The following is a 26003-nucleotide window of genomic DNA, read 5'->3' as shown; positions in this document are numbered from 1 at the left end:
TAGGATGGCTTTTGAGGGACAAGATGGTGACCAGAAAGGTTGTCTGCAATTGAGCTCCTGAGTCACAACAAATGTTGTCGAGGAATAACTCTTGCCCTAGCAATACTATGGGTAAGAGGAAGGGGCAAAATTGGGACACAGACCTCCTCCAATCCCGAGGGTCCCGTTCTTAGCTGATGCTGGAGAATTTCGGTGTTCAAAAGCTGGAACAGCAGAAACCCGTGTTGGATAGACCCGATCGCTCGCTGTCGGATCGCAGCACTGAGGCGGCTTCGTTGAGCCCGCCCACGCTTACAGTTCCTCCGTGACCCGGAAGCAGCTTGCTGTCGGCGGGGATGCAACATGAAACGCCGTCCAACGAGTCAAATCTCAGTGTAACTGGAGGAGGCCCTGCCGCCACATCAACCCCTGAAAATCCATCGTTGTAGAGGTCAATGGTGAGTGGCCTGACTTCTCCCTTAGATAAGGAAGCTCCATCTTGGGGAGCCGGTGGAGTCATAAAACCAGCGGTAGTCACAATGGAGACATTGTGGGATGTGATTCAGGCCTTGAACACCAACCTAATCCAGGTAACAAACTCTAAAGAAATATCCCTTTAATCTCAGGAGTTCTTGACTAGAAGAGTGTAAGCAAGTGAAGGGAAAATAGAACTATTAAATGGAGAAATTAAGAATCTATAAAGCCTAACAGGAACAGTGATTAAGGACAGGGATATTCTGGTTAGAAAACTAGAATATCTTGACAACCAAGGGAGAGAGAACAATTTAAGATTTATTAATTTTCCTAAAGCGTCTTTAATTCCTGCAATTGATATGCTGAAGAAATACTTTGAAGAAGTTCTAACAATTTCAAGGGAGGGTTTTCCTCCTATTGTTAGAGCTCAATACATCATGGGAATTAAAACTCGAGAATTGGAACCTCAACCTGAACTTCATATTACTGAATTTCTAGAGAGCTCTTTGGAAGTGATAACGCAACGAACAACATTAGTAGTAGTTGGAGTCAGACAGGAACAATATTTTTTGATTATACTTTAAACATATAAATGAGAAATTCTTCGGTGACAGGATTCAAATATTTCCTGATTTAAATAAAGGCACACAAAAAAGAAGGCGAGAATTCATGGCTTTAAAGCCTAGAATACTTGCTTTGGGTGGTACTTATGTATTAAAATTTCCTTGCAGATGTTTAATATCTATAAATAAGATAAATTACTTGATCCGAAGAAAATGCAGGAATATATGTTAACTAAAGAAAAGGCTGATGTTCAAACCTGAACTCTCACATAGAATGTGCTGTAAAGACCACTAGCGAGTTTACTGTGTTTCTCCTCTCTGATTTGATGATGATTTTTTTTCTTTTTCATCATTTTATTTTTCCTGTATCTTGTCCCAAATATTGTGGTCAAATTGATTGTCTTAACCCCTGGGGGGGGGGGGATATTCTATTTTTTTTTTTTGTTTGTTTTCAATTCTAAATTTCTAACATTTTATAATATGAATGTAATTTTGAAAATGCATAAATAAAATAAAAAAAGGATGGCTTTTCTAGTTGGTGATTCGATTAGGCATGTAGATAGCTGGGTGACTGGTGGACATGAGGGTCCCCTGGTGATTTGCCTGCCTGGTGCGAAGGTGGCGGACCTCACACATCGTCTAGATAGGATTTTAGATAGTGCTAGGGAGGAGCTGGCTGTCTTGATACATGTGGGTACTAATGACATAGGAAAATTTGGGAGAGAGGTTCTGGAAGCCAAATTTAGGTTCTTAAGTAGCTTAAATTTAGAACTAATATGATAGCATTTTCCAAAGTGCTCACCGTTCCACGTGCAGGGCCCAAGAGACAAGCAGAACTACGGAGTCTCATTGCATGGATTGAGGTGATGGTGTAGGGAAGAGGGTTTTAGATTGTAAGGAACTGGGCAACATTCTGAGGAGGGGGGGGGGGGGTCTATTCTGAAATGATGGGCTCCATCTTAACTAAAGTGGGACCAGGCTGCTGGCATCAGCCTTTAAAAAGAGCAGATTTTAAACTAGAACCTGGGGGAAGGCCGACAGACATTCAAAAGTGCATGGTTACCAAATCTACTACATTTCTTTGAAGGGGTGAACAAACATGTGGATAAAGGTGAGCCGGTTGATTATTGTGTATCTGGATTTTCTCAGAGGACAAGCAGGCTGCTTGTTCTCACGACTGGATGACGTCCACGGCAGCCCCCTCCAACCGGAAGAGTTTCAGAGCAAACGCAAAAATGTCTTGTGGGAGGTCCTGCGCGCGGGGCACACCCACCACGCATGCGTGGCGTCTTCCCGCCCGTGCGCGACTGCTCCTGCTCAAGTTTTTCGTTTTCCGTGGTTGGAGAGAGACTGCATTCTGTCCCTCTTCCCTCAGCCCTCGGAAACCGGTTTTGGTGATTTTATCACTTTTTCTTTGTTTCGTGGCGCCGTTCGCGCTTTCTTTTCTTAAAAGTTAAAAAAAAAATAAAACTCTGTTCCTCGTAGTTTTTGGCCACCTTGTTTTCTTTCACCGCCGTCGCGGCCCTTTTGGCCGCGCATTCGCGTTTTTCCCTTTTTGTGGCCCTTTTCGCCACCACTATCAACGATTTTGACCTCACTGCTGCGATTTTTCCGTTGATGACATCGAGGATTCCCAGTGGCTTCAAAATGTGTGGTCGGTGCGGCCGGACAACCTCGCTTTCCAACACCCACACTTGGTGCCTTCAGTGCCTCAGGCCTGAGCATAATCCTAAAGCGTGTAAATTGTGTCTTAGCTTAAAAAAGCAGACACAGGTGGCGAGACAAGCTCAGCGGGATCGTCTTTTTGGAACTTGGCCCGGCTCTTCGACGTCGACAGCATCGGTACCAGAGGCGTCGACTTCGGCACCAGATATGGCATCGACCTCAGGAGAGCAGGTACCACAGGCCCGACGACCACCTTTTGCTGGCCTCCACCTGCCTCGACAGTTCCTGCTGTGCAGGCCCATCAGGACTGACCCTTTTCGGACCCGACCCCGAGGAGGCGTGTGGATTCCATGATCTCCTTGTTGGTACCGCGGAGCGCCGATGACATGCATCGTAAGAAACAAGCTAAGAAGCATCGTCATCGGTCGCCCCCCTTCTCATGGTACCGGGAGCTCCGGGGCGTCCAGGGACTCGGCCCCTGAGAAGTGTCGACACTGGGAGGACCGCTCCCCCTCCATCAAGGAGGTGTTGATGGCGTCGGTCGTCGGGCAGTCCGGTACCGCCTCCTGGCCCCGTGCAGATTCTCTCTGACTCCTGCACCGGCCCCTCAGCTTTTCCTGGCAGAGACTCTGGACGAGTGCCTCCGGGCCATTCTTCCAGGTATCCTGGAAGGGCTGCTGCGCTAGTCTCTCCCGGTGCCGGAGGTGCTGGCTCTGGCCCTGTGATGCGGTCGCCGACACCGGTACCGCTTGCGGCATCGGTCTCTGCCGCTACTCAGGTGGACTCTCCGATGTCGATGGAGGGCGCTTCGCCGGCGCGGGAGTCCACCTCTCGACGTCATCATCGAGGACTTGGCTCCTCTGAGTCGAGACAGGCCCGGTTTCGGACTGAAGTCAGGGAGCTCATGTCAGACACCGAGGAGGAGGCCTCCTGGGGAGGGAGGGGAGGAGGAGGAGGACCCTAGGTATTTCTCTTCCGAGGAGTCCTGTGGTCTTCCCTCCAATCCCACTCCTTCACTAGAAAGGAAGCTTTCGCCACCAGAGAGCCTTTCCTTTGCCTCCTTTGTTAGGGATATGTCTGTGAGCATTCCCTTCCCCGTGGTTACTGTGGATGAGCCAAGGACCGAGATGCTCGAGGTCCTCGACTATCCATCACCACCTAGAAAGTCTTCCACGGTACCGTTGCACAATGTCCTCAAGGAGACACTGCTTTGGAACTGGCTGAAGCCCTTATCTAACACCACCATCCCGAAGAAAGCAGAGTCTCGGTATAGGATCCATAGCGACCCGGAGTTGATGAGGACTCAGTTGCCATACGACTCTGCAGTGGTGGATTCTGCTCTCAAGAGAGCCAAGAGTTTGAGGGATACCGCCTCGGCGCCCCCGGGGCGTGTGTCTCGCACTCTGGACTCTTTTGGGAGAAAGGCCTATCATTCCTCCATGCTCGTGACCAAGATCCAGTCTTACCAGCTCTACACGAGCATCCACATGCGGAACAATGTGCAGCAACTGGTGGACCTGGTTGACAAGCTTCCTCCGGAGCAGTCCAGGCCTTTTCAGGAGGTGGTCAGGCAGCTGAAGGCGTGTTGCAAATTATTTTTTATTTTTTTGTTACATTTGTACCCCGCGCTTTCCCACTCATGGCAGGCTCAATGCAGCTTGCATATTGTATACAGGTACTTATTTGTACCTGGGGCAATGGAGGGTTAAGTGACTTGCCCAGAGTCGCAAGGAGCTGCCTGTGCCTGAAGTGGGAATCGAACTCGGTTCCTCAGTCCTGTCCAGGGGTATTTATGACACTTGTGATGTTGCATCTAGATCCGCTGCCCAAGGTATAGTGATGCGCAGACTATCATGGCTGCGCGCCTCTGACCTGGACAATCGGATCCAGCAGCGGCTGGCGGATGTTCCTTGCCGGGGGGGATAATATTTTTGGTGAGAAGGTCGAGCAGTTGGTCGAACAGCTTCGCCGGGGGGATAATATTTTTGGTGAGAAGGTCGAGCAGTTGGTCGAACAGCTTCACCAGCGGGAAACTGCCCTCGACAACATCTCCCACCGGGCGCCTATAGCATCTACCTCGTCAGGTAGACGATTTTTCGGGGGAAAGAAGACTGCTTCTTACGCTTATCCTAAGCATGGGTACAATCCTCCTTCCCGTCAGCCGTCCCAGGCTCAGCCCCAGCACGCTCGTTCGCGTCAACAGCGTGCGACCAAGCAGGCCCCGGCAGTGCCCCAGCAAAAGCAAGGGACGGGCTTTTGACTAGATCCGGGAGAGCATAGCCGCCATAAAAGTGCCCGTGCTGGACGATCTACCGGTCAGAGGGAGGTTAAAATTTTTTCACCAAAGGTGGGTTCTCCAAATAGTGCAGTGCGGGTACGCCCTCAATTTGATCTCCATTCCGCCAAATTGTCCACCGGGAGCTCACTCCTTTAGCTCCCACCACGGGCAGGTACTTGCAGAGGAACTCTCCACCCTTCTCAGCGCCAATGCGGTCGAGCCCTTGCCACCCGGGCAAGAAGGGCTGGGATTCTATTCCAGGTACTTCCTTGTGGAAAAGAAAACGGGGGGGATGCGTCCCATCCTAGTCCTAAGGGGCAAGAACAAATATCTGGTCCGAGAAAAGTTCAGGATGCTTTCCATGGGCACCCTTCTTCCCCTGATTCAGAAAAACGACTGGCTATGCTCCCTGGATTTAAAGGATGCTTATACTCACATCCCGATACTTCCAGCTCACAGACAGTATCTGTGATTCTGTCTGGGAACACAGCATTTCCAGTATTGTGTGCTGCCCTTTGGTCTCGCCTCTGCGCCATGGTGTTTCACAAAATGCCTGGTGGTGATTGGAGCATTGCTGCGCAAGCTTGGGGGTGCATGTGTTTCCTTACCTCGACGATTGGCTGGTGAAGAGCACCTCGGAGGCAGGAGCTCTTCAGCCCCTGCAGATGACTATTCAACTTCTGGAGCTACTGGGGTTTGTGCTAAATTACCCAAAGTCCCATCTCCGCCTAGTCCAGTCACTCGAATTCATTGGAGCTTTGCTGAATTTACAGATGGCTCATGCCTATCTCCCCGAGGCGAGAGCGCAGAATCTTCTGTCCCTCGCCTCTCGGCAAGAGCGTCCCAGCAGACCACAGCTCGGCAGATGTTGAGACTCCTGGGCCATATGGCTTCTACAGTTCATGTAACTCCCATGGCTCGTCTTCACATGAGATCAGCTCAATGGACCTTAGCTTCCCAGTGGTATCAGGCGACAGGGAATCTAGAGGATGCAATCCGATTACCCACCAGTTTCTGCAATTCCCTTCACTGGTGGACAACTCAGTCCAATTTGACCTTGGGACGTTCCTTCCAAATTCCTCAGCCACAAAAAGTACTGACGGATGCATCTCTCCTGGGTGGGGATCCCATGTCGATGGGCTTCACACTCAAGGACTGTGGTCCCTCCAGGGATCAGGTCTGCAGATCAACCTCCTGGAGTTGAGAGCGGTCTGGAACGCGCTCAAGGCTTTGAGATCCGGCTGCCCTTTCAAGTTATCCAAATTCGGACAGACAATCAGGTTGCGATATATTACATCAACAAGCAGGGGGGCACCAGATCTCGCCCCTTGTGTCAGGAAGCCGCTGGGATGTGACACTGGGCTTGCCGGCACGGCATGCTCCTCCAGGCCACATACCTGGCAGGCGTAAACAACTGTCTGGCCGACAGGTTGAGCAGACTTATGCAACCTCACGAGTGGTCACTCAATTCGAGTGTGGTACGCAAGATCTACCGGGAGTGGGGCACCCCCTCGGTGGATCTTTTCGCCACGCAGACCAACCACAAGCTGCCTCAATTCTGTTCCAGGCTCCAGTCCCACGACAGGCTAGCGTCGGATGCCTTCCTCCTGCATTGGGGGACCGGCCTTCTATACGCATCTCCTCCCATACCTTTGGTGGGGAAGACTTTGCTGAAACTCAAGCAAGACCGGGGCACCATGATTCTGATCGCGCCCTTTTGGCCCTGTCAGATCTGGTTCCCTTGTCTTCTAGAGTTGTCTTCCGAAGAACTGTGGAGATTGGAATGTTTTCCAACCCTCATCACTCAGAATGAGGGGGCGCTTCTACATCCCAACCTCCAGTCTCTCGCCTTCATGGCCTGGATGTTGAGGGCGTAGATTTCGCCTCCTTGGTTCTTTCTGAGGGTGTCTCCCGAGTCTTGCTTCCAGGAAAGATTCCACTAAGAAGTTAGTTTTTCAAGTGGAGGATGTTTGCCGTCTAGTGTGAAGCAAGGCCTTAGATCCTCGTTCTTGTCCTAAACAGACCCTACTTGAGTACCTTCTACACATCGGAGTCTGGCCTCAAAACCAACTTAGTAAGGAACCATCTTAGTGCGATTAGTGCTTACCATTTTTGTGTAGAGGGTAAGCCTGTCTCTGGACAGCCTTTGGTCGTTCGATTCATGAGAGGTTTGCTTTTATCAAAGCCCCCTGTCAAGCCTCCTACAGTGTCATGGGATCTCAATGTCGTCCTCACCCAGCTGATGGAAGCTCCTTTTGAGCCACTGGATTCTTGCCATCTGAAGTACTTGACCAGGAAGGCCATTTTTTTGATGGCAGTTACTTCAGCTCGTAGGGTCAGTGAGCTTCAAGCCTTGGTAGCCCATGCGCCCTATACCAAATTTCATCATAACAGAGTAGTCTTCCACATGCACCTTAAGTTCCTGCCAAAGGTGGTGTCGGAGTTCCATCTGAACCAGTCAATTGTCTTGCCAACATTCTTTCCCAGACCACATACCCGCCCTGCTGAACATCAGTTGCACATATTGGATTGCAAAAGAGCATTGGCCTTCTTCCTGGAGCGGACAAGCCCCCACAGACAGTCCGCCCAAATGTTTGTTTCTTTTGACCCCAATAGGAAGGGAGTCGCTGTCTGGAAACGCACCATCTCCAATTGGCTAGCAGATTGCATTACCTTCACTTATGCCCAGGCTGGGCTGACTCTGGAGGGTCATGTCACGGCTCATAGTGTTAGAGCCATGGCGGCGTCAGTGGCCCACTTGAAGTCGGCCACTATTGAGGAGATTTGCAAGGCTGCGACGTGGTCATCAGTCCACACATTCACATCTCATTACTGCCTTCAATAGGATACCTGACGCGACAGTCGGTGCTGCAGAATCTGTTCGGGGTTTAGAATCCAACTCCACCCTCCCCCCCCCCAGGCCCAGTTATATTCTGTTCAGGCTGCACTCTCAGTTGTTCTTCGTAGGTCAATTTTTGTTATGTCTTCGCTGTTGCAAGGCCCAATTGACCTTGTTTGTTGTTTTTGAGTGAGTCTGGGAGCTAGGGATACCCCAGTCGTGAGAACAAGCAGCCTGCTTGTCCTCTGAGAAAACGAAAGATACATACCTGTAGCAGATATTCTCCGAGGACAGTCTGATAGTTCTTACCTACCCTCCCTCCTCCCCTTTTGGAGTTGTAATTTCTTTTCTTTGCTATTGTATTTAACTGAGCGGGAGTGGTCGCGCATGGGTGGGAAGACGGCCGTGTATGCGCGGTGGGGGTGCCCCACAAACGTTTTTGAGTTTGCTGTGAAACTCTTCCGGTTGGATGAGGCTGCCGTGGACGTCACCCAGTCGTGAGAACAATCAGCCTGTTGTCCTCGGAGAAAACCTGCTACAGGTATGTATCTTCGCTTTCAGAAGGCATTTGACAAAGTACCTCATGAAAGACTCCAGAGGATTAAAAACTGGTTAAAAGATAGAAAACAGAAAGTAGGGTTAAGTGGTCTGTGTTCTCAATTGAGAAGGGTAGTTAGTGGGGTTCCCGCTGCTTTTTAACACATTTATAAATGACCTAGAGATGGGAGTAACTAGTGAGGTAATTAAATTTGCTGATGACACTAAGTTATTCAAAGTCATTAAATTGTGGGAGGATTGTGAAAAATTACAAGAGGACCTTACGAGACTGGGTGTCTAAATGGCAGATGACGTTTAATGTGAGCAAGTGCAAAGTGATGCATGTGGGAAAGAGCAACCTGAATTATAGCCACATCATGCAAGGTTCCACGTTAGTTCACGGACCAAGAAAGGGATCCAAGTGTCGTTGATAACGTTGAAACCTTCTGCTCAGTGTGCTGCTGCTGCTAAGAAAGCAGATAGAATGTTAGGTGGTATTAGGAAAGGAATGGAGAACAAAACTGAGGATGTTATAATGCCTTTGTATCGCTCCATGGTGCGACTGCACCTCGAATATTGTGTTCAATTCTGGTCGCCGCACCTCAAAAAAGATATAGTGGAATTAGAAAAGGTGCAGAGAAGGGCGACGAAAATGATAAAGGGGATGGGACGACTTCCCTATGAGGAAAGGCTAAAGCGGCTAGGGCGCTTCAGCTTGGAGAAAGGGCGACTGAGGGGAGATATGATAGAGTTCTATAAAATAATGAGTGGAGTTGAACGGGTAGATGTGAATCGTCTGTTTATGCTTTCCAAAAATACTAGGACTTGGGGGCATGCGATGAAGCTACAATGTAGTAAATTTAAAACGAATCAGAGAAAATGTTTCTTCACTCAACGTGTAATTAAACTCTGGAATTCGTTGCCAGAGAATGTGGTAAAGGCGGTTAGCTTAGCGGAGTTTTAAAAAGGTTTGGATAGCTTCCTAAAGGAAAAGTCCATAGATATTAAATGGACTTGGGGGAAATCCACTATTTCTGGGATAAGCAGTATAAAATATTTTGTACTTTCTTGGGATCTTGCCAGGTATTTGTGACCTAGATTGGCTACTGTTGGAAACAGGATGCTGGGCTTGATGGACCTTTGGTCTTTCCCAGTATGGCAATGCTTATGTACTTATGAGAACAGTGGGGGGGGGGGGGGGGGGGGGGGAAACTTAAAAGGAGCAGTTGCGAAGATCAAAATTTTACATCAGGCATGGATGCTGTTCAAAAATACTATCCTAGAAGCCCAGGCCAAATATTCCTTGTATTAAAAAAGGAGGAAGGTTGACAAGCGGGCATGGTTAAAAAGTGAGGTGAAGGAAACTATTAGAGGTAAAAGAAAATACTTCAGAAAATGGAAGGACACGATTGAAAATAAGAAACAGCATAAGGAATGGCAAGTCAAATGCAAAGCGCTGATAAGGAAGGAAAGAGGGACTTTGAAAAAAAGATTGCATTGGACTCAAAAACACTTTTTAGTATAGTGTATTAAAAGCAAGAAGCTGGGAAAAGAATTGGTTGGACCGCTAGATGTCTGAGGGCTAAAAGGAGCACTCAGAGAAGACAGAAGCCATAGTTGAGAGATTAAATGAATTCTTTGCTTTGGTCTTGAGTAAGATTTGGGAGATACTAGTGCCAGAAATGGTATTCAAAGTTGATAGTCATGATCCATCATTAAGAAGCCCAATGTATGTTTGGGATATTTTGGATTTATTTCCAGGATGTTTTGCATTGTTCAGTTTTAAATTTTAATACTGACCACAACTAAAAGCTGAGGTGTCTGTAGAATCAAATCTATAAAATTAAAACTACCAGCATGCAAGGACAATATTTAGTGTTTCATATATTAATAGATTGCCCTCAAACCAACAGCCCTCAGCTATGGGATTCCTCCTTTATGTGATTGATTCATTTGTTGTAGAGCTTTCAGCATTGTCAGTCCAATTCTCTAGAATGCCTTGTGTCTTTATCTACATCTGGAAAGATCCTATGAACTGGTGCTCTTAAAACCTCCCCCCCCCCCCCCCCCCCCAAGATAGCTCAGCACCTAGCCACCATCTATATTTTGATGTAAGCTACAGTCATAAATGGAAATCCTGCATTCCCCAGTACTTTTAACCAGGGCTTTTTTTGAGGTTTTTGAGGGGGGTACTTTGGGGTACTGGCACCTTTTCTATTGTCTATTAAAATTGACCCATGGACCCCAAGTTTTAATGAGAGCTCAGGCTCTGTACACCAATTCTACCTTGTCATAGATTCTGTGACTGGTTGCAGGGTGCCTGGCTATTGTGGAGTGGCTCCCTCAGTGATAACCCCACCCCTGAAGGGTGGCCTAGCATTTGAGTACTGGCACCTTTTTTTGCTAGAAAAAAATGCACTGCTTTTAACATGCTCTATTCTTAAAACTTTCTTATATAATTTATAGCATTTCTCCTTTCTTCTGTCTTTTCCTACTCACTTTTTTCTCCTTACTTATTAATTTTTATAATGTAAACCACTGAAAGATTTTACTCAAGGGTGGTATATCGAATTTTAATAAACTTGAATGACATTGCTTACCTGAAGCAAGAGCTCTCCATAGAGCAGGATAAATCGGACATCATTGCCAACCTCCTTCTCAAAGTTTTGCTTTAGACTAAAGAACTTGTCAGGTGGTAGCTGAATGGGAAGTCTTATGCATGGCTGAAAAACATAGCTTTTTTTTTTTTTTTTTTTTTTTTAAGCACCAAAAGGTATTTGGTACTGTTGGATATTACCCCATTTATGTGCAAATGAGCAGTGTCTAGCAGGGAATTAGAAAAATATATAATGCAGAAATACAAATAACATACTAGAAAATCAGCTAGAAAATAAGCATATTAAATAGGTGATCTGGCTGGTGAATTTCTGCCTTTGTTTGTAGCTTTAAATAACTAGGCTGTCGTTTTCCTATTTTGGTCACCTCTTAAAGTACTATTAATGAACATTTGTGAACCCTGTGTTGTAGATATTGAGAGACCCTATATCCTCTAGTAGTAATGCTTATGTTAATTCAAACTTTTTTTTTTTTTAAAGCACTGCTGAAGCTGTACTGCAGAAAATGGATGACATGAAGAAGATGCGCCGCCTCCGCATGAGGGAATTAGATGATCCAGGAGACTTTAATGATACCGAAGAAGTAAATCTGTAGTTTCTATTTACATCTGCTAAAGGGTTTCTGGGGACTTTAAGAAATATGTGCATACATGTTTGATCAAGCAGTTTTATCCTACATAGGATGATACTTTGGTCAGACCAAAGGCCCAGTATTATCCTGTTTCAAAAGTAGCCTATCCAGGATACCAGAGTAGATAAATTCTATGCTGATTCAGAATAACTGAAACTAGGGCTGGGATCTGGCACTGTGACCTCACCCCCCCCCCCCCCCCCCTCTGAGTTTCTTTCTATTAGTGTCAGTCTGGTCATTGTAGTGATGATCCTTCTTAAATCCTGGAAACTTGGGGCTCTAAGTGCTGCATGATTGTCTTCCTCCTGGTTTGAGGTGTGGATGTCCGTTGCAGCATTCATGGGTAACCTGTGGTCTCTTCCCCCCCCCCCCCCCCCCCCCCCCAAACTTAGAAAGTAGTCTATGCAGCTGAAAAGTGGAGTAGTGGCTGACTGGAATCTGACATATCCTGAAAGTCAACAGGAAATTCACATCATGGCATCAAAAGATTTGGGGGGGGGGGGGGCGAGGGATTGAAGGAGGAACAAATTTGTACGATTATGGTGTCTTTGTTAGCAAGGCCTATTAACAAAATAGGGGCTAAGAGCTCAAAGGCAAATTATAAACTGGTAATAGCATAGATAACAGGTGATCTGAAGTGGCAGGAAAATCTCGTGGCAAGGGTCACCACAATTTTTTATTTTATTTGTTACATTTGTATCCCACATTTTCCCACCTATTTACAGGCTCAATGTGGCTTACATTGTACAGTAGAGGTGATTGCAAATACCGGTATGAACAAATACAAAGTTAGATTAATGGCAGGGTAATGATCAAGTGTGAGAGGCACATTGGGGTTATAAGGAAAAAGGGTTAGGTTATGTCCAGTACGAACTCGTATCTTATTGTGTTGCGGGTTTAAGGCATTTAGGTTGGATCGTTAGAGTATGCCTTTTCGATGTATCTTTGATGTATCTATTCCGGGCACTCCTGATTCATATGCCTAATTTGATATACCGACTTACATACAAGTTTTAAAGTGGCTTACAATAGCTAATAAAAAAGCGTAGTATATTAAACTGTAAGACAACTGAAATTAAATCCCACCTACCAATATTCATAGTAAATCTTCAGAAGAAGATGCAACTAAAAATCACCAAAGGTATTTTGAAACGTCCAAGTTTTTAAGGCTTTTGAAAAACTGAAGTAGACACTTAAACTGCTACTCACATCAGACAGAAAATTCCATAAGGATGGACCCACATAACTAAAGGCCCAGTTCCTAGTCTGACAATATACCGTCTTTTAAGATGGAAGTTGCAACAAATAACTCTGTAAAGGTAGTAAAGATCTTGAACGTTATTGAAGAGCCAATTTTCAGAAGCAGATTGTGGTACACCCATACGAAAAGCCTTAAAAACAAGGCATAAGCTTGAAAGATATTCTAGCAGAGACCAGAAGCCAGTGTAATTCTTTCAGTATAGGAGTAATGTGGTCAAAACTTATTGCCATTCATTTGTGTAGCTGTATTCTGAATTAACTGCAGTCTCTTGAGACTTATTCCTGTCAAACCATGAAAAAGCAAATTGCAATAATCAAGTCTGCTAGTTACTAGTGCATGAACAATTTTGACCAGATTGGATTGAGTAAGAAAAGGTTTCATCTGACAAGGGAAGGTGGTAGAACTAGAGGGCATAAAGGGAAGGTGGTAGAACTAGAGGGCATGAATTGAGGTTGAAGGGGGGCAGACTAAGGAATAATGTCAGGAAGTATTTTTTTCACGGAGAGGGTGGTAGATACGTAGAATGGCCTCCCGCGGGAGGTGATGGAGATGAAAATGGTAATGGAATTGAAACGTGTGGGATAAACACAAAGGAATCCTCTTTAGAAGGAATGGATCCACGGAGTTTTAGTGGAGGTTACATGGCAACGCTGGTAATTGGGAAGCAAAACCAGTGCTGGGCAGATTTCTACGGTCTACACCCTGATCATGACTGAATAGATAAGGATGGGCTGGAGTGTAAATTTTAAGGGGCTTCGAAGTTAGCTTCAGAACTTTTAGTACAAGAAGAATGCTGGGCAGACTTATACGGTCTGTGCTCTGAGACTGGCAAGGATAAATCAAACTCTGGTATACATATAAAGTATCATATATCATGTAAAACGAATTTGTTGGGCAGACTGGATGGACCGTACAGGTCTTTTCTCCGAGGACAAGCAGGCTGCTTGTTCTCACGACTGGGTTGACGTCCACGGCAGCCCCCACCAACCGGAACAAAAACTTCGCGGGCGGTCCCGCACGCAGGGCACGCCCACCACGCATGCACGGCTGTCTTCCCGCCCGTGCGCGACCATTCCCGCTCAGTTTTTTTCGATTCCGTGCTGGAGAGAGACGTGTTGTTCTCTCTCTCTCTCTCTGTCAGCCCCGGAAACCGGATCGCGGCCTAGCCGCGAGTTTTTTTTTTTTTTTTTCTCCTCTTTTCGTGCGCGTTCGCGCCTCTTTTCCTTATTTCTTCTGTTAAAAAAAAAAAAAAAAAAAGTTTGTCCCCTCATCGTCTTTAGCCGCGGGGGTGCCTTGTTGCGGCCTTCTGGCCGCGCGGTCGTTTCTTTTTTCGGGTGTGCTTTTCACCGCCACCATCAATGACTTTGACTTCGCCGACACAATTTTTCCGTCAGTGTCCTCGAAGGTCCCGAGCGGATTCAAAAAGTGTGGTCGGTGCGGCCGGCAGATCTCGCAAACCGATACCCATGCTTGGTGCCTCCAGTGCCTTTGGCCGGAGCATAATACCAAGACGTGCACCTTGTGTCTCGGCTTGCGGAGGCGGACACAGGTGGCGCGGTAAGTTCTTCGGGACGTCTTTTTGGAACTTGCGCCGGCCCGTCGACGGCATCGGTGTCGACGGCCGGATCTTTGGTACTGATGTCGACGAAATCGGCACCGACCCCAGGAGCACAGGCACAGTTGGCCTGCTGGACCACCGGCGTCGGTGGGTGTGAGCGACCGCGCGGGCAGTCTGCCCCGGCCACTCCCTCTACCCAGGGCCATCGGGACCGAACCCTGTCAGACCCGATCCCTCGAGGCCGGGGGGGGGGGGGTTCTACCTCCTCTTCATCTCTGCCACCGAGCGCCGATGATGGACACCGAAAGAAGAGTAAAAAAACACCGTCATCGGTCGCGCACGGGACTACCAGCTCCGGCACCTCGAGAGATGACTCGACGCCGAGGAAGCGGCAGTGCCGAGAGGAGCGTTCCCCCTCGGTCGAAGAGGCGTCGCTGCGTCAGTCCATGGGTACTTCGGTACCGTCTCCTGGACCCGAGCAGCTTCTGGCACCGGCCCCCCTGCCTTTCCCGACAGCGGGCCTTGACGAGTGCCTCTGAGCCATCCTTCCAGGGATTCTGGAAGGGCTGATGCGCCAGGCTTTGCCGGCACGTCCCCAGCGCCGTTGATGGAGGCGCCGGCGTGCTCTAGCCCGATGCAGAGGCCGCCGACGCCGCTTGCTGTACTGGTGTCGACAGCCACGCAGGTGGAATCCCCGTCGACGTTGATGGAGGGAGCTTCATCCCCGCCGGCACAGGAGTCCACCGCTTGATGCCACCATCGAGGACATGGTTCCTCGCAGTCGAGACGGGCCCGGTTCAGGTGTGAGCTGCAAGAGCTCATGTCCGACACCGAGGAAGAGGCCTCGTGGGGGGGAGGAGGAGGACTCCAGATATTTCTCCTCAGAGGAGTCTGAGTGCCTTCCCTTCGACCCCACTCCTTCACCGGAGAGGAAGCTCTCGACCCCGAGAGCCTCTCCTTTGCCTCCTTCGTTAGGGGATATGTCGATTTGCATTCCCTTCCCCGTGGTCTCTGTGGATGAGCCGAGGGCTGAGATGCTTGAGGTCGTCAACTATCCATCACCACCTAGGGAGTCTTCCACGGTGCCGTTGCACAATGTCCTCAGACACTGCTTCGGAACTGACTGAAGCCCTTATCTAACCCCACCATCCCCAAGAAAGCGGAGTCCCAATACAGAATCCACTCTGACCCAGAGTTGATGCGGCCCCAATTGCCTCATGACTCGGCGGTCGTGGACTCTGCTCTCAAGAGGGCACGGAGTTCAAAGGATACCGCCTCGGTGCCCCCCAGGGCGGGTGTCTCGTACTCTGGACTCGTTTTGGAGGAAGGCCTACCAATCTTCCATGCTCGTGACCCGCATCCAGTCGTACCAGCTCTACACGAGCATTCACATACGGAACAATGTGAAGCAACTGGTGGACCTGGTCGACAAGCTCCCACCGGAGCAGTCTAGGCCTTTTCAGGAGGTGGTCAGGCAGCTGAAGGCGTGCAGAAAGTTCCTGTCCAGGGGTATCTATGACACCTGTGATGTGGCATCTCGAGCTGCGGCCCAAGGTATAGTGATGCGCAGACTCTCCTGGCTGCGTGCCTCTGACCTGGACAACCGCACCCAGCAACGACTGGTGGATGTCCCTTGCCGGGGGGATAACATCTTTGGCGAGAAGGTCGAGCAGTTGGTGGACCAACTACACCAGCGGGAAACCGCTCTCGACAAGCTCTCCCACCGGACGCCTTCAGCATCCACCTCAGCAGGTGGACATTTTTCCCGGGCCAGGCAGGCTGCACCCTACGCCTACAACAAGCGTAGGTACACCCAGCCGGCCCGAAGGCCGCCTCAGGCACAGGGACAGTCCCAGCGCGCTCGTTCCCGTCAACAGCATGCGCCTAAGCAGCCCCCTGCGCCTCCACAGCAAAAGCCGGGGACGGGCTTTTGACTGGATCCATGGGAACATAGCCGCCATCAAAGTGTCCGTACCGGACGACCTGCTGGTCGGGGGTGGTTGAAAGTTTTTCACCAAAGGTGGCCTCTGATAACCTCCGACCAGTGGGTTCTCCAAATAGTGCGGTGCGGATACACCCTGAATTTGGCCTCCACTCCACCAAATTGCCCACCGGGAGCCCAATCCTTCAGCTCCCATCACAGGCAGGTACTTGCAGAGGAACTCTCCGCCCTTCTCAGCGCCAATGTGGTCGAGCCCGTGCCACCAGGGCAGGAAGGGCAGGGATTCTATTCCAGGTACTTCCTTGTGGAAAAGAAAACAGGGGGGATGCGCCCCATCCTAGACCTGAGAGGCCTGAACAAATACCTGGTCAAAGAGAAGTTCAGGATGCTTTCCTTAGGCACCCTTCTGCCAATGATTCAGAAAGACGATTGGCTATGTTCCCTGGATTTAAAGGACGCTTATACTCACATCCAGATACTGCTAGCCCACAGGCAGTATCTCAGATTCTGCCTGGGGACACGGCACTTTCAGTATTGTGTGCTGCCCTTTGGGCTCGCCTCTGCCCCACGGGTGTTCACGAAATGCCTCGTGGTGGTCATGGCGTATCTACGCAAGCGGGGAGTGCACGTGTTCCCGTATCTCGACGATTGGCTGGTCAAGAACACCTCGGAGGCAGGAGCTCTCCGGTCCATGCAGTGCACTATTCACCTCCTGGAGCTGCTGGGGTTTGTGATAAATTACCCAGAGTCCCATCTCCAGCCAGTCCAATCTCTGGAATTCATAGGAGCTCTGCTGAATTCAGTCGGCTCAGGCCTTTCTTCCCGAAGCGAGGGCCCACAACCTCCTGTCCCTCGCTTCCCAGACCAGAGCGTCTCAGCAGATCACAGCTCGGCAGATGTTGAGACTTCTGGGTCATATGGCCTCTACAGTTCGTGACTCCCATGGCTCGTCTTCACATGAGATCAGCTCAATGGACCCTAGCTTCCCAGTGGTGCCAAGCCACCGGGAATCTAGAAGATGTCATCCGCCTGTCCCCCAGTTGCCGCAATTCGCTGCACTGGTGGACACTTCGGACCAATTTGACCCTGGGACGTCCATTCCAAATTCCACAACCCACGAAGGTGCTGACGACGGATGCATCTCGCCTGGGGTGGGGAGCTCATGTCGATGGACTATTAGGTTGCAATGTTATTACATCAAGAAGCAGGGGGGCACCGGATCTCGCCCCCTGTGTCTGGAAGCCGTCAGGATGTGGCTTGGGCCTGCCAGTTTGGCATGCTTCTTCAAGCCACTTACCTGGCAGGTGTAAACAACAGTCTGGCCGACAGACTGAGCAGAGTCATGCAACCGCACGAGTGGTCGCTCCATTCCAGAGTGGTACGCAAGATCTTCCGAGAGTGGGGCACTCCCTCGGTGGACCTTTTCGCCTCTCAGACCAACCACAAGCTGCCTCTGTTCTGTTCCAGACTACAGGCACACGGCAGATTAGCGTCGGATGCCTTTCTCCTCCATTGGGGGACCGGCCTCCTGTATGCTTATCCTCCCATACCTTTGGTGGGGAAGACCTTACTGAAGCTCAAGGAAGACCACGGCACCATGATTCTGATAGCGCCTTTTTGGCCCCGTCAGATCTGGTTCCCTCTACTTCTGGAGTTGTCCTCCGAAGAACCGTGGAAATTGGAGTGTTTTCCGACTCTCATTACGCAGAACGACGGAGCGCTTCTGCACCCCAACCTTCAGTCTCTGGCTCTCACGGCCTGGATGTTGAGGGCGTAGACTTTGCTTCATTGGGTCTGTCTGAGGGTGTCTCCCGTGTCTTGCCTCTAGAAAGGATTCCACTAAAAAGAGTTACTTTTTAAAGTGGAGGAGGTTTGTCGTTTGGTGTGAGAGCAAGGCCCTAGAACCTCGCTCTTGTCCTGCATAGAACCTGCTTGAATACCTTCTGCACTTATCAGAGTCTGGCCTCAAGACCAACTCAGTAAGGAATCACCTTAGTGCGATTAGTGCTTACCATCATCATCTAGAGGGTAAAGCCATCTCTGGAGAGCCTTTAGTCGTTCGATTCATGAGAGGCTTGCTTTTGTCAAGGACCCCTGTCAAGCCTCCTACGGTGTCATGGGATCTCAACGTCGTCCTCACCCAGCTGATGAAACCTCCTTTTGAGCCTCTGAATTCCTGCCATGGAGAGACTAGATGCTATATTATGGGCCCCACAGAGTCAACTGATAACATGTATACGACAAGCACCCCCCGCAATACGTTTCCCCCCTTCAGACTTGGAATACATTGCGACAGAAGCTGCTACCAGGCAGGAAACATTTTAGGCGTATGAAAATACAGACAGCTATGGGATGTCCCATAGGAGCAGCAGACAATGTGTTCCGAATCTGGAAGCAGAAAGGGCTGGTAGCACTACATCAAATTTGAGAGGAGGGGAGCATGATACCATTTGCAGATCTCCAAGAGGAATTCGAACTCCCTATGTCCCACCTATATCATTATCACAGGATTCGGGATTACATACATCGAAGAGCTAAAAGAGAGCTCGCCCTTGAGGATACGGCGATAGAAAAGGCTATGGGAGGGGGAAGTCAGAGGGGGTGTATTTCCCGTCTATACAGAGCATTGAGATCCTATTTAAACCCATTAGAGCGCTACACCCAGAGGTGGGAAAAAGTTATGCAACAGAAGTACGATAGCAACAGCTGGGAAAAAGCATTGAGTTACTTGCTTAAAGTATCTATTTTTAGCTCTTCAATTGAAAATGGTTATAAGATGTTGTACCAGTGGTACCTGACACCCAATAAGGTAGCAAGAATGTATAAGAAGGAAAGTAGTTGGTGCTGGAGAGGATGCAGAGAGACTGGAGATGTGGCTCATATTTGGTGGACGTGCCCTAAGGCGTAGACATACTGGCTAGAAACAATTCGGACATTAGAAAACTTCTTAGGGAGCCGTTATCCCCTGAGGATGGAGACATGTCTACTGCAATTTTAGCCGGCAGGCCTAACATCCGCAACACATCGTTTGGCATCGATGTGGTTAGTAGCAGGAAAGATTGCGCTAGCCTCAGCATGGAAACAACCTTTTTTGCCACCAGTGATAAGGGTGGTACATAAAATGGTCTACGTTTATCAAATGTCCAAATTGACAGCAATAAAGACAGGACGGATTACGCAATTCTACAAACAATGGGACAAATATGCAGCCTGGAGGCTAATAGATGAAGTGGACTTGGATGTGCCCAGGTTAATGGCAGCTCCATGATTTAGCTATAGAGTAAAGATGTATTATGTACCTATACCAGTTATTAGCTATATTATAGGGAGGGGGGCAGTCCAATTGAAGCATGGTTAAATTGTGGTTATCAGCATTTGTTTTAAATATGTAAAAACCTTAATAAAAATATTAAAAAAAAAAAAAAAAAAAGGCTGTTTAGTCCAGTCAACGCCTTGGTGGTGATTCCATCGGGAGCTGTATTGTTCGGGATGTATGCACAACAAAACTCTTCAAACATCTGGCCACCCCTCTCTGCCAGTAGCATATCCAATGGTTGTCGATTTTTCCCTGCCATCATTGAAGTGGCATCCAGCTGCTCAGCAATTCCTTTCACAGCATATCGAGTGTAGTTAACAAACCTCTGCTGGTTGTAATAGATGTAGTTGATCCAATCCACATTTTTATTAATTGTTACCCACCAGAAGAGGAAGGATTCAAATCCAGCCGTAACCTGGTTCCTTGCCTTGAACTCATTGGGTACCCCTCGAGGCACCCCAATGTCATCCACATACACATGTGGATCAAATGATCCGCCAGGTATCACTGCCCTCTTCATTCTGTGTAGAACTGATTTTGGCAGTTCCAGTGTTCCTGTGGGTATCATATAAAAGCATAACAACTTGTACTAATGCACACTCCCTGTGCCACACTTGTGGAAGATGGGGTCTGAGAAGGATGTCTCCACACTTTCACCAGACATCAGCTCTTCCTTGGTCTTGACCAGTTGAGATGGTATTTAGGGTTCTGTTTTCTCATCAAGTTGACCCGATGATTGCAATACGAGTCTGGTAGTGGCTTCAGATGTTGTCGCTTTCCTCGTCCTTCTATAGAAAAGCAAGTGTAGTTACCTGGGTATGATGTTACTGTGGGTGGTCTAATTATTCTTTTGGTGGAGGGAAAAAGGTGTGACATAAGGCAGGTTCCATTGGGTCAGTAGCTGCTGTTATATAGCTGGACCATGCACTACAATCCTTCAGGACTCAAATCTGAAGGGTATGCTCCCCAAGGAAAGTCTTGCCTTAGCACACGCCACATAGACTTGTTTGTTTTCCCAGTAGTATAGATTACCCATGCCATCCATTAGTTTTTTTTTTTCCTCCCTGCTAACCTATTTCAAGTTCCAGTTTTTCTTCAATGGTCAGATTTTCAAATCTGATCATTTTAGGCTGGGTAAGTTCAACGTTCTCTTGAGAAATATTTCTTTTCAGTATTTGAATAAAGAAGTGTCCAGTGGGATCAGTCCCAGACACATATGCTCCCACAGCATATAAACGCTCATCTGCCTTCTGGGGTGTTTGTAAAGTAATTCGTAGTTTATTGCGATCTGTTTCATCAGTACATTCGGACTCTGCTTTGGATCTCAGTATCATCTTGTGTTTTTAGTAGTTAATACCCCCAAGGGGTGGAGCTCGTGCTCCAAATAGCTAGGTTCCATATAGTGCATTGACGGGTTCCGGGAGTATTTGTGGGAAGGAATCATACATACTTGTCAGACCGTGTAAGTCTCGCAGCTGACTCTCGTCCTCTGCAGCGAGTTAGTTCACAAAAATCTATTTCCACTGTACTGGTCTAACCCTTATAAAAGGTAATGTTGGTTGTCTGGATCAGATGTTAAGGCCTCCATTTCGACCCTAAATTTTCGCTTGGGTGGTTGTTTTCTTCACCGGGTTTGAGATGAGGGTTCCTATTGAAGCACCTCCCCTTTGCAGCTGGGCTTAACCTTGCGAGAAGTTGGTCTACTCTGGTTGCCTAATCTCAAGCTCCTGGTTCTGCTACCTTCTTGCAGTGCAATAGGTGTACCCAGGTACTTTGTTCAGCTACTCAGGTGTACTTGGTATGGACCTTCCCAGCGAGGTGGAGCCCAGTTTTCCTCTTGATGACCTTGATTAGGACCCCGTCTCCTGCTTGGACCTTTCCGAGCTCAATAAGTTCAGGATCTGTGGACCGAAGAGCCCTACTGACCAACAACAGAAAATGAAAAACAGAATGGAAGCGGTAAAGGGATGGCCCCCCAGTGGGTTCGTGGGTGCTAATCTCTATCTAGTATCATATATGAGATCAGCCAAAAGTGTACCAATTCTCCAGTGTTAGGTCTAGGTAATGGTATGCTTCCCTGTTCAAGTTTAAGTAGACCAATCCCATAGAAGTCAATTGTTTCTAAAGTAAGAGTCCCGGGGCCTGTGGTCCAACTGTCAAGTAAAGGTTCACACAATATACGAAACCTAATGTAAGGACTCCAGGCAGTGTTATCATCAGGACCAGGATACCAACTCAAAACAGACATGAGAGAATTAAAATGTTATAACAGTTCTTTCACAAATGTTGGAGTAATACAAAATGTAGATCCTCTTTTTATTAACAAAAACTGTTGGGGCAAGGCAGTGAAAATAATGCCAAAAGTGAAATAAATGAAAACTCTAGAACCGTTCTAATCATCAATGTTACAACGATCAATATGAAGGGTACTCAATATCACAACATTCAGTATGAAGTATGTCTTTAAACGACATACAGGTAGCAGACTTCAGATATCTGAAGCAGGAAGTATGGTTTTGCAGCTTCACAGCAGCGGCCGATAAGGCCTCAATTCGGAAAAGTCCAAAGTAAATAGGATCCTTCCAAGTTTTGTGTGTGCAGGATCTTCAAACTGATCTGGAATGACATTAGACAGAAAAACTTCTCCTCTGTTAGTTAACATTGTCTTCATATATGTTGCCAGTGATTCCTCAGCCTCCTCATGACTCTTTTCCAATGAGGCAAACTGAGGGATCACATACTGCCTTCCAAATAAAATTTCAAAGGGAGTTAATCCTGTCCTCCCTGCTGGTGTTATATGCATGGCCAAGGGGAGGCAGTACATCCATTTCTTTCCAGTTTCTGCCATTATCTTTCTCAATCTGCTTTTGAAGATTCCATTGTGGCTCTCCACCAGTCCTGCTGATTGGGGGTGGTAGGCACAATGGTTCCTCAGGTCAATGGCCAATTGTTTCCCTAACAGAGAAATAATGGCGTTTAAAGTAGGGACCATTGTCACTATAAATTCTTTCTGGAATGCCATACTGTGGTATGACTTCTTTTACCAAAGCCTTAGCCACTGTCAGGGCGTCAGTTGTCTTGCTTAGGAACGTCTTTACCCATTTTGAAAACATATCAATGATTATTAAGCAATATTTCTTGTTTTCACATTTATTTAATTCAATAAAATCCAGTCTTCCCTGAAAATTGTGCTTAGCATACTGAACAGAAAATTTTTAAAGTATTGTGAAAACCCGTATGCTGTGAATATTCTTGTTTCCATCCCTCCTGTTGAGACATGGCTTAGCCCATGGCTCACTATTGCAACATAATATTTTCTTAAGACAGGTCTTATAATTTCTTTCCTATGAACAGAAACATTGTGAAACAGGAAACAATCAGTTGCTGTAGTAAGGTTGATGAACTGAGTAAAGGAATTAACGTATGAGTTTACGCCTAACAAGCAGAAAGATATCATTATAATTCAAAATGTACAAAAAACAATATTCATGCAATCAGACCAACAGTTTAAATGCTGGAGTAGAATTTAACAGTTCATCCAGTAAATGGAAATTTCACAAATAAGTCTAACGAAAGTCTCCTTCTAGCGATGCAGCTGTAGGTATCACTGTTTGGATACTATACGGTCCTGTATAGATTGGGTGAAATTCTTCTTATATACCAGCTGGTCAGGCTGATATTTGTAAATTTGTAATTAGTGTCACATAGAAGGTAACGTCATGCTTCTGAAAGATCAAGTAAGCATAGCAGAGCAATGAGGACTTTATAGTTGTTTATAGGCCTGAGGTCATAAAGGTTACAGTTTCCAACAAGTGAAACAATCTGTTTAATGCCTGGCCTGTTCTTGAACAAAATGGCATCAGCTCAATGCTGTTCTCAGGTGTATACTTTATGCAATTCTTGTTAAAGTTAATGTAGAATAAGATCAATTGCTATTGTAGCCTATCGCAAAAGAGTATACCATAATTCACATACATTTCCCTATTAAAACACTTGGACATACGTCCACACATTTATTCACTTAGAGCTTCTAAACAACGTACAGTGTATTTTCTAGATATTCTGCCATGTGACATTTCACAATATTTACTGGTAAACAGTGCATCCAAATTGCACATGAACAGCTACCAACTTTTACAATGTCTCATTACAAATCATTTAGTTGAACATCTCTGTAACCTTTCACATAGAATTACTCAAAAATGAATGGGAATTTTCATCCATCTTTTCCATGATTAGACACCCTATAATGCAAAACATAAATGTAAATCTTTATCATGGTAGATTTCACCTTTTCTGAATAACCAGGTGTGAGCATCTGCTGAAAATCCTGAGATTATACAAAACATATTAAAGTAACAAAGAAGATTAGGGCAGTTTCCTTCTAGAGCTGCACACAACAGTTTCAGGCAAGGAAGCTCATCTAGATACTCTTCCTGGGAGGTATCTCTCTGAAATCTGTTACCTGGAGTAAAGAGCATACATATATCTATAAACACATTTAATATTTCAGTAGACTAACAGTTCTTGTAACTAAATTTAAAGGTAAAATCAGTTGCGTACAATCTTATAGTCCAGCATGACCGTGAAATCCTGTTTTGTTATAAACCTCACAGTCAAGCTGCAACAGATAATATGGTCCCTTTTTTTTATTTATTTTTTTTTTATTATGGAGCAGTGCAACCAGCTGGAAATAAGGAAACTGCATTACAAAATTAGCATGCCATCAGAAATACAAGAGTGTAAAAATTAGCAACATGTAAACTCTGTCAGGTGTACTGTGGGCAGCGCCACCGTGGCTCATAATATCAACTTTGACCAGGCACCCACTATGGGGTTAAATTGGAGTCCATGTTCTTTGAGGTCCTCAATTATTATTTACACAAGTAGTGACAAATTTGCTGACATCTACCCATTTAGCCTGATGGGGTTTAGACAGGGATATCTTGATCTATAGAGATGATTCTCTGACAATATGTCAGTCAGCTGTACATGAGCTGCACAAAACCCTTTGTCATCCCAATACATTTTCAAAATAGTTATCTGACACTGTTTCAGCTTTAAGAAAGCTGTCTCATCCAAAGAATCAGGCTTTGATGTATGAGTATAGTATGTGGTGCAATGCAAATCCTCAGGACACATAAATTGTACAGCTGTTTGTTTAACAAGAGTCTGTGCTGTCTGCAATAGTTCTGTACTCACAGAGGATGGGCCATTTGTAATTGGATCCAGACTATTTATTTATTTATTTATATATTTGCATTTGTATCCCACATATTCCCACCTATTTGCAAGCTCAATGTGGCTCACAATATGTTACAATGATAATCACATTAATGGAATAAGAATTTCAAAATATTGTTACAGATAAGGTGTGTAAGAATGTAGCAATCATATTAACTAATAAGAATTTCAGAACTGTTACAGATAAGGTGCGTAAGAATATCATGTAGGATTAGAAGTGGATAAATAGGTAAAATATAGCATAATGAGATCAGGACAAGATATAATATTCAGTAATGAGAGGGGTAATTAAAATAAGAGTTCCATAATAGTTTTATCTGGTGCAATTTAGGAGTCAGTTTGTTATGGGGGATCCTTTTTGTACGTCTTTTTGAACAAGTTAGTCTTCAGTAATTTCCGGAAGGTTGTCAAATCGTGTTTTTATGGTGATCGTTAATTCATTCCATAGTTGTGTGTAGATATATGAGAAGCTAGATGTATGTTTAGATTTGTATTTAAGTCCTCTGCAGTTGGGATAATGGAGGTTTAAGAAAGTACGTGATGAACTTTTGTTGTTTTCTCTCTGGCAAATCTATTAGGTCTGACATATAAGATGGGGCATCACCATAAATGATTTTATGAACCTAGGTGCAAATTTTGAATGCAATTCGATCTTTTAGTGGGAGCCAATGCAATTTTTCTCTAAGGGGTCTGGCACTTTCATATTTTGCCTTTCTGAATATCAGTCTGGCAGTCATAGAAATAAATGAAAGGTTTTACAGCCTGTGTTACATATGTGCCGTTCTCAATTCTGAAAGCTCTTAACCCCTTGTCAGTTGGCACTATAGCAATTCCTAAGCTATGCAGATGATCTCTCCCTAATAAATTACATGGGCAAGCTTTAGATGCAATTACTTGGCACATACTGCATTTACCACTTTCAGGCTCAAAATTTCTATTAATTTAGACAATGGTTCCTGTATTATGCCACCAATTTTGCATCCAGCCCCAGTATTACACAGGGAAGTTCACAACTTGCATAAACTGTAAAGATATTTATTTTTTTAAGGCAGACCTTGAGAACATTGGTCTGTAGCCTTGAAAACTAAGAAAAATGAGCCT

General features: G+C 46.5%; 1 protein-coding gene across 3 annotated transcripts in view; it reads left to right on the top strand.

Annotated features, from left to right (window-relative positions):
- The window catches only part of ATAD2 (ATPase family AAA domain containing 2), a 393801-nt gene that overhangs the window by 87194 nt on the left and 280604 nt on the right, over positions 1-26003 (top strand). For all 3 annotated transcript variants that reach the window (XM_030218745.1, XM_030218753.1, XM_030218736.1), the window contains exon 5: positions 11431-11533. In XM_030218745.1, the coding sequence (XP_030074605.1) occupies positions 11431-11533 (103 nt within the window). The remainder of the gene's footprint in view (positions 1-11430; positions 11534-26003) is intronic.

The sequence above is a fragment of the Microcaecilia unicolor genome, chromosome 1 (genome assembly GCF_901765095.1).
Source record: "Microcaecilia unicolor chromosome 1, aMicUni1.1, whole genome shotgun sequence".
NCBI lineage: Eukaryota > Metazoa > Chordata > Amphibia > Gymnophiona > Siphonopidae > Microcaecilia > Microcaecilia unicolor.
Note: the sequence above shows the minus strand (reverse complement) of the source record. Positions and strands in the feature narration are given on the sequence as shown.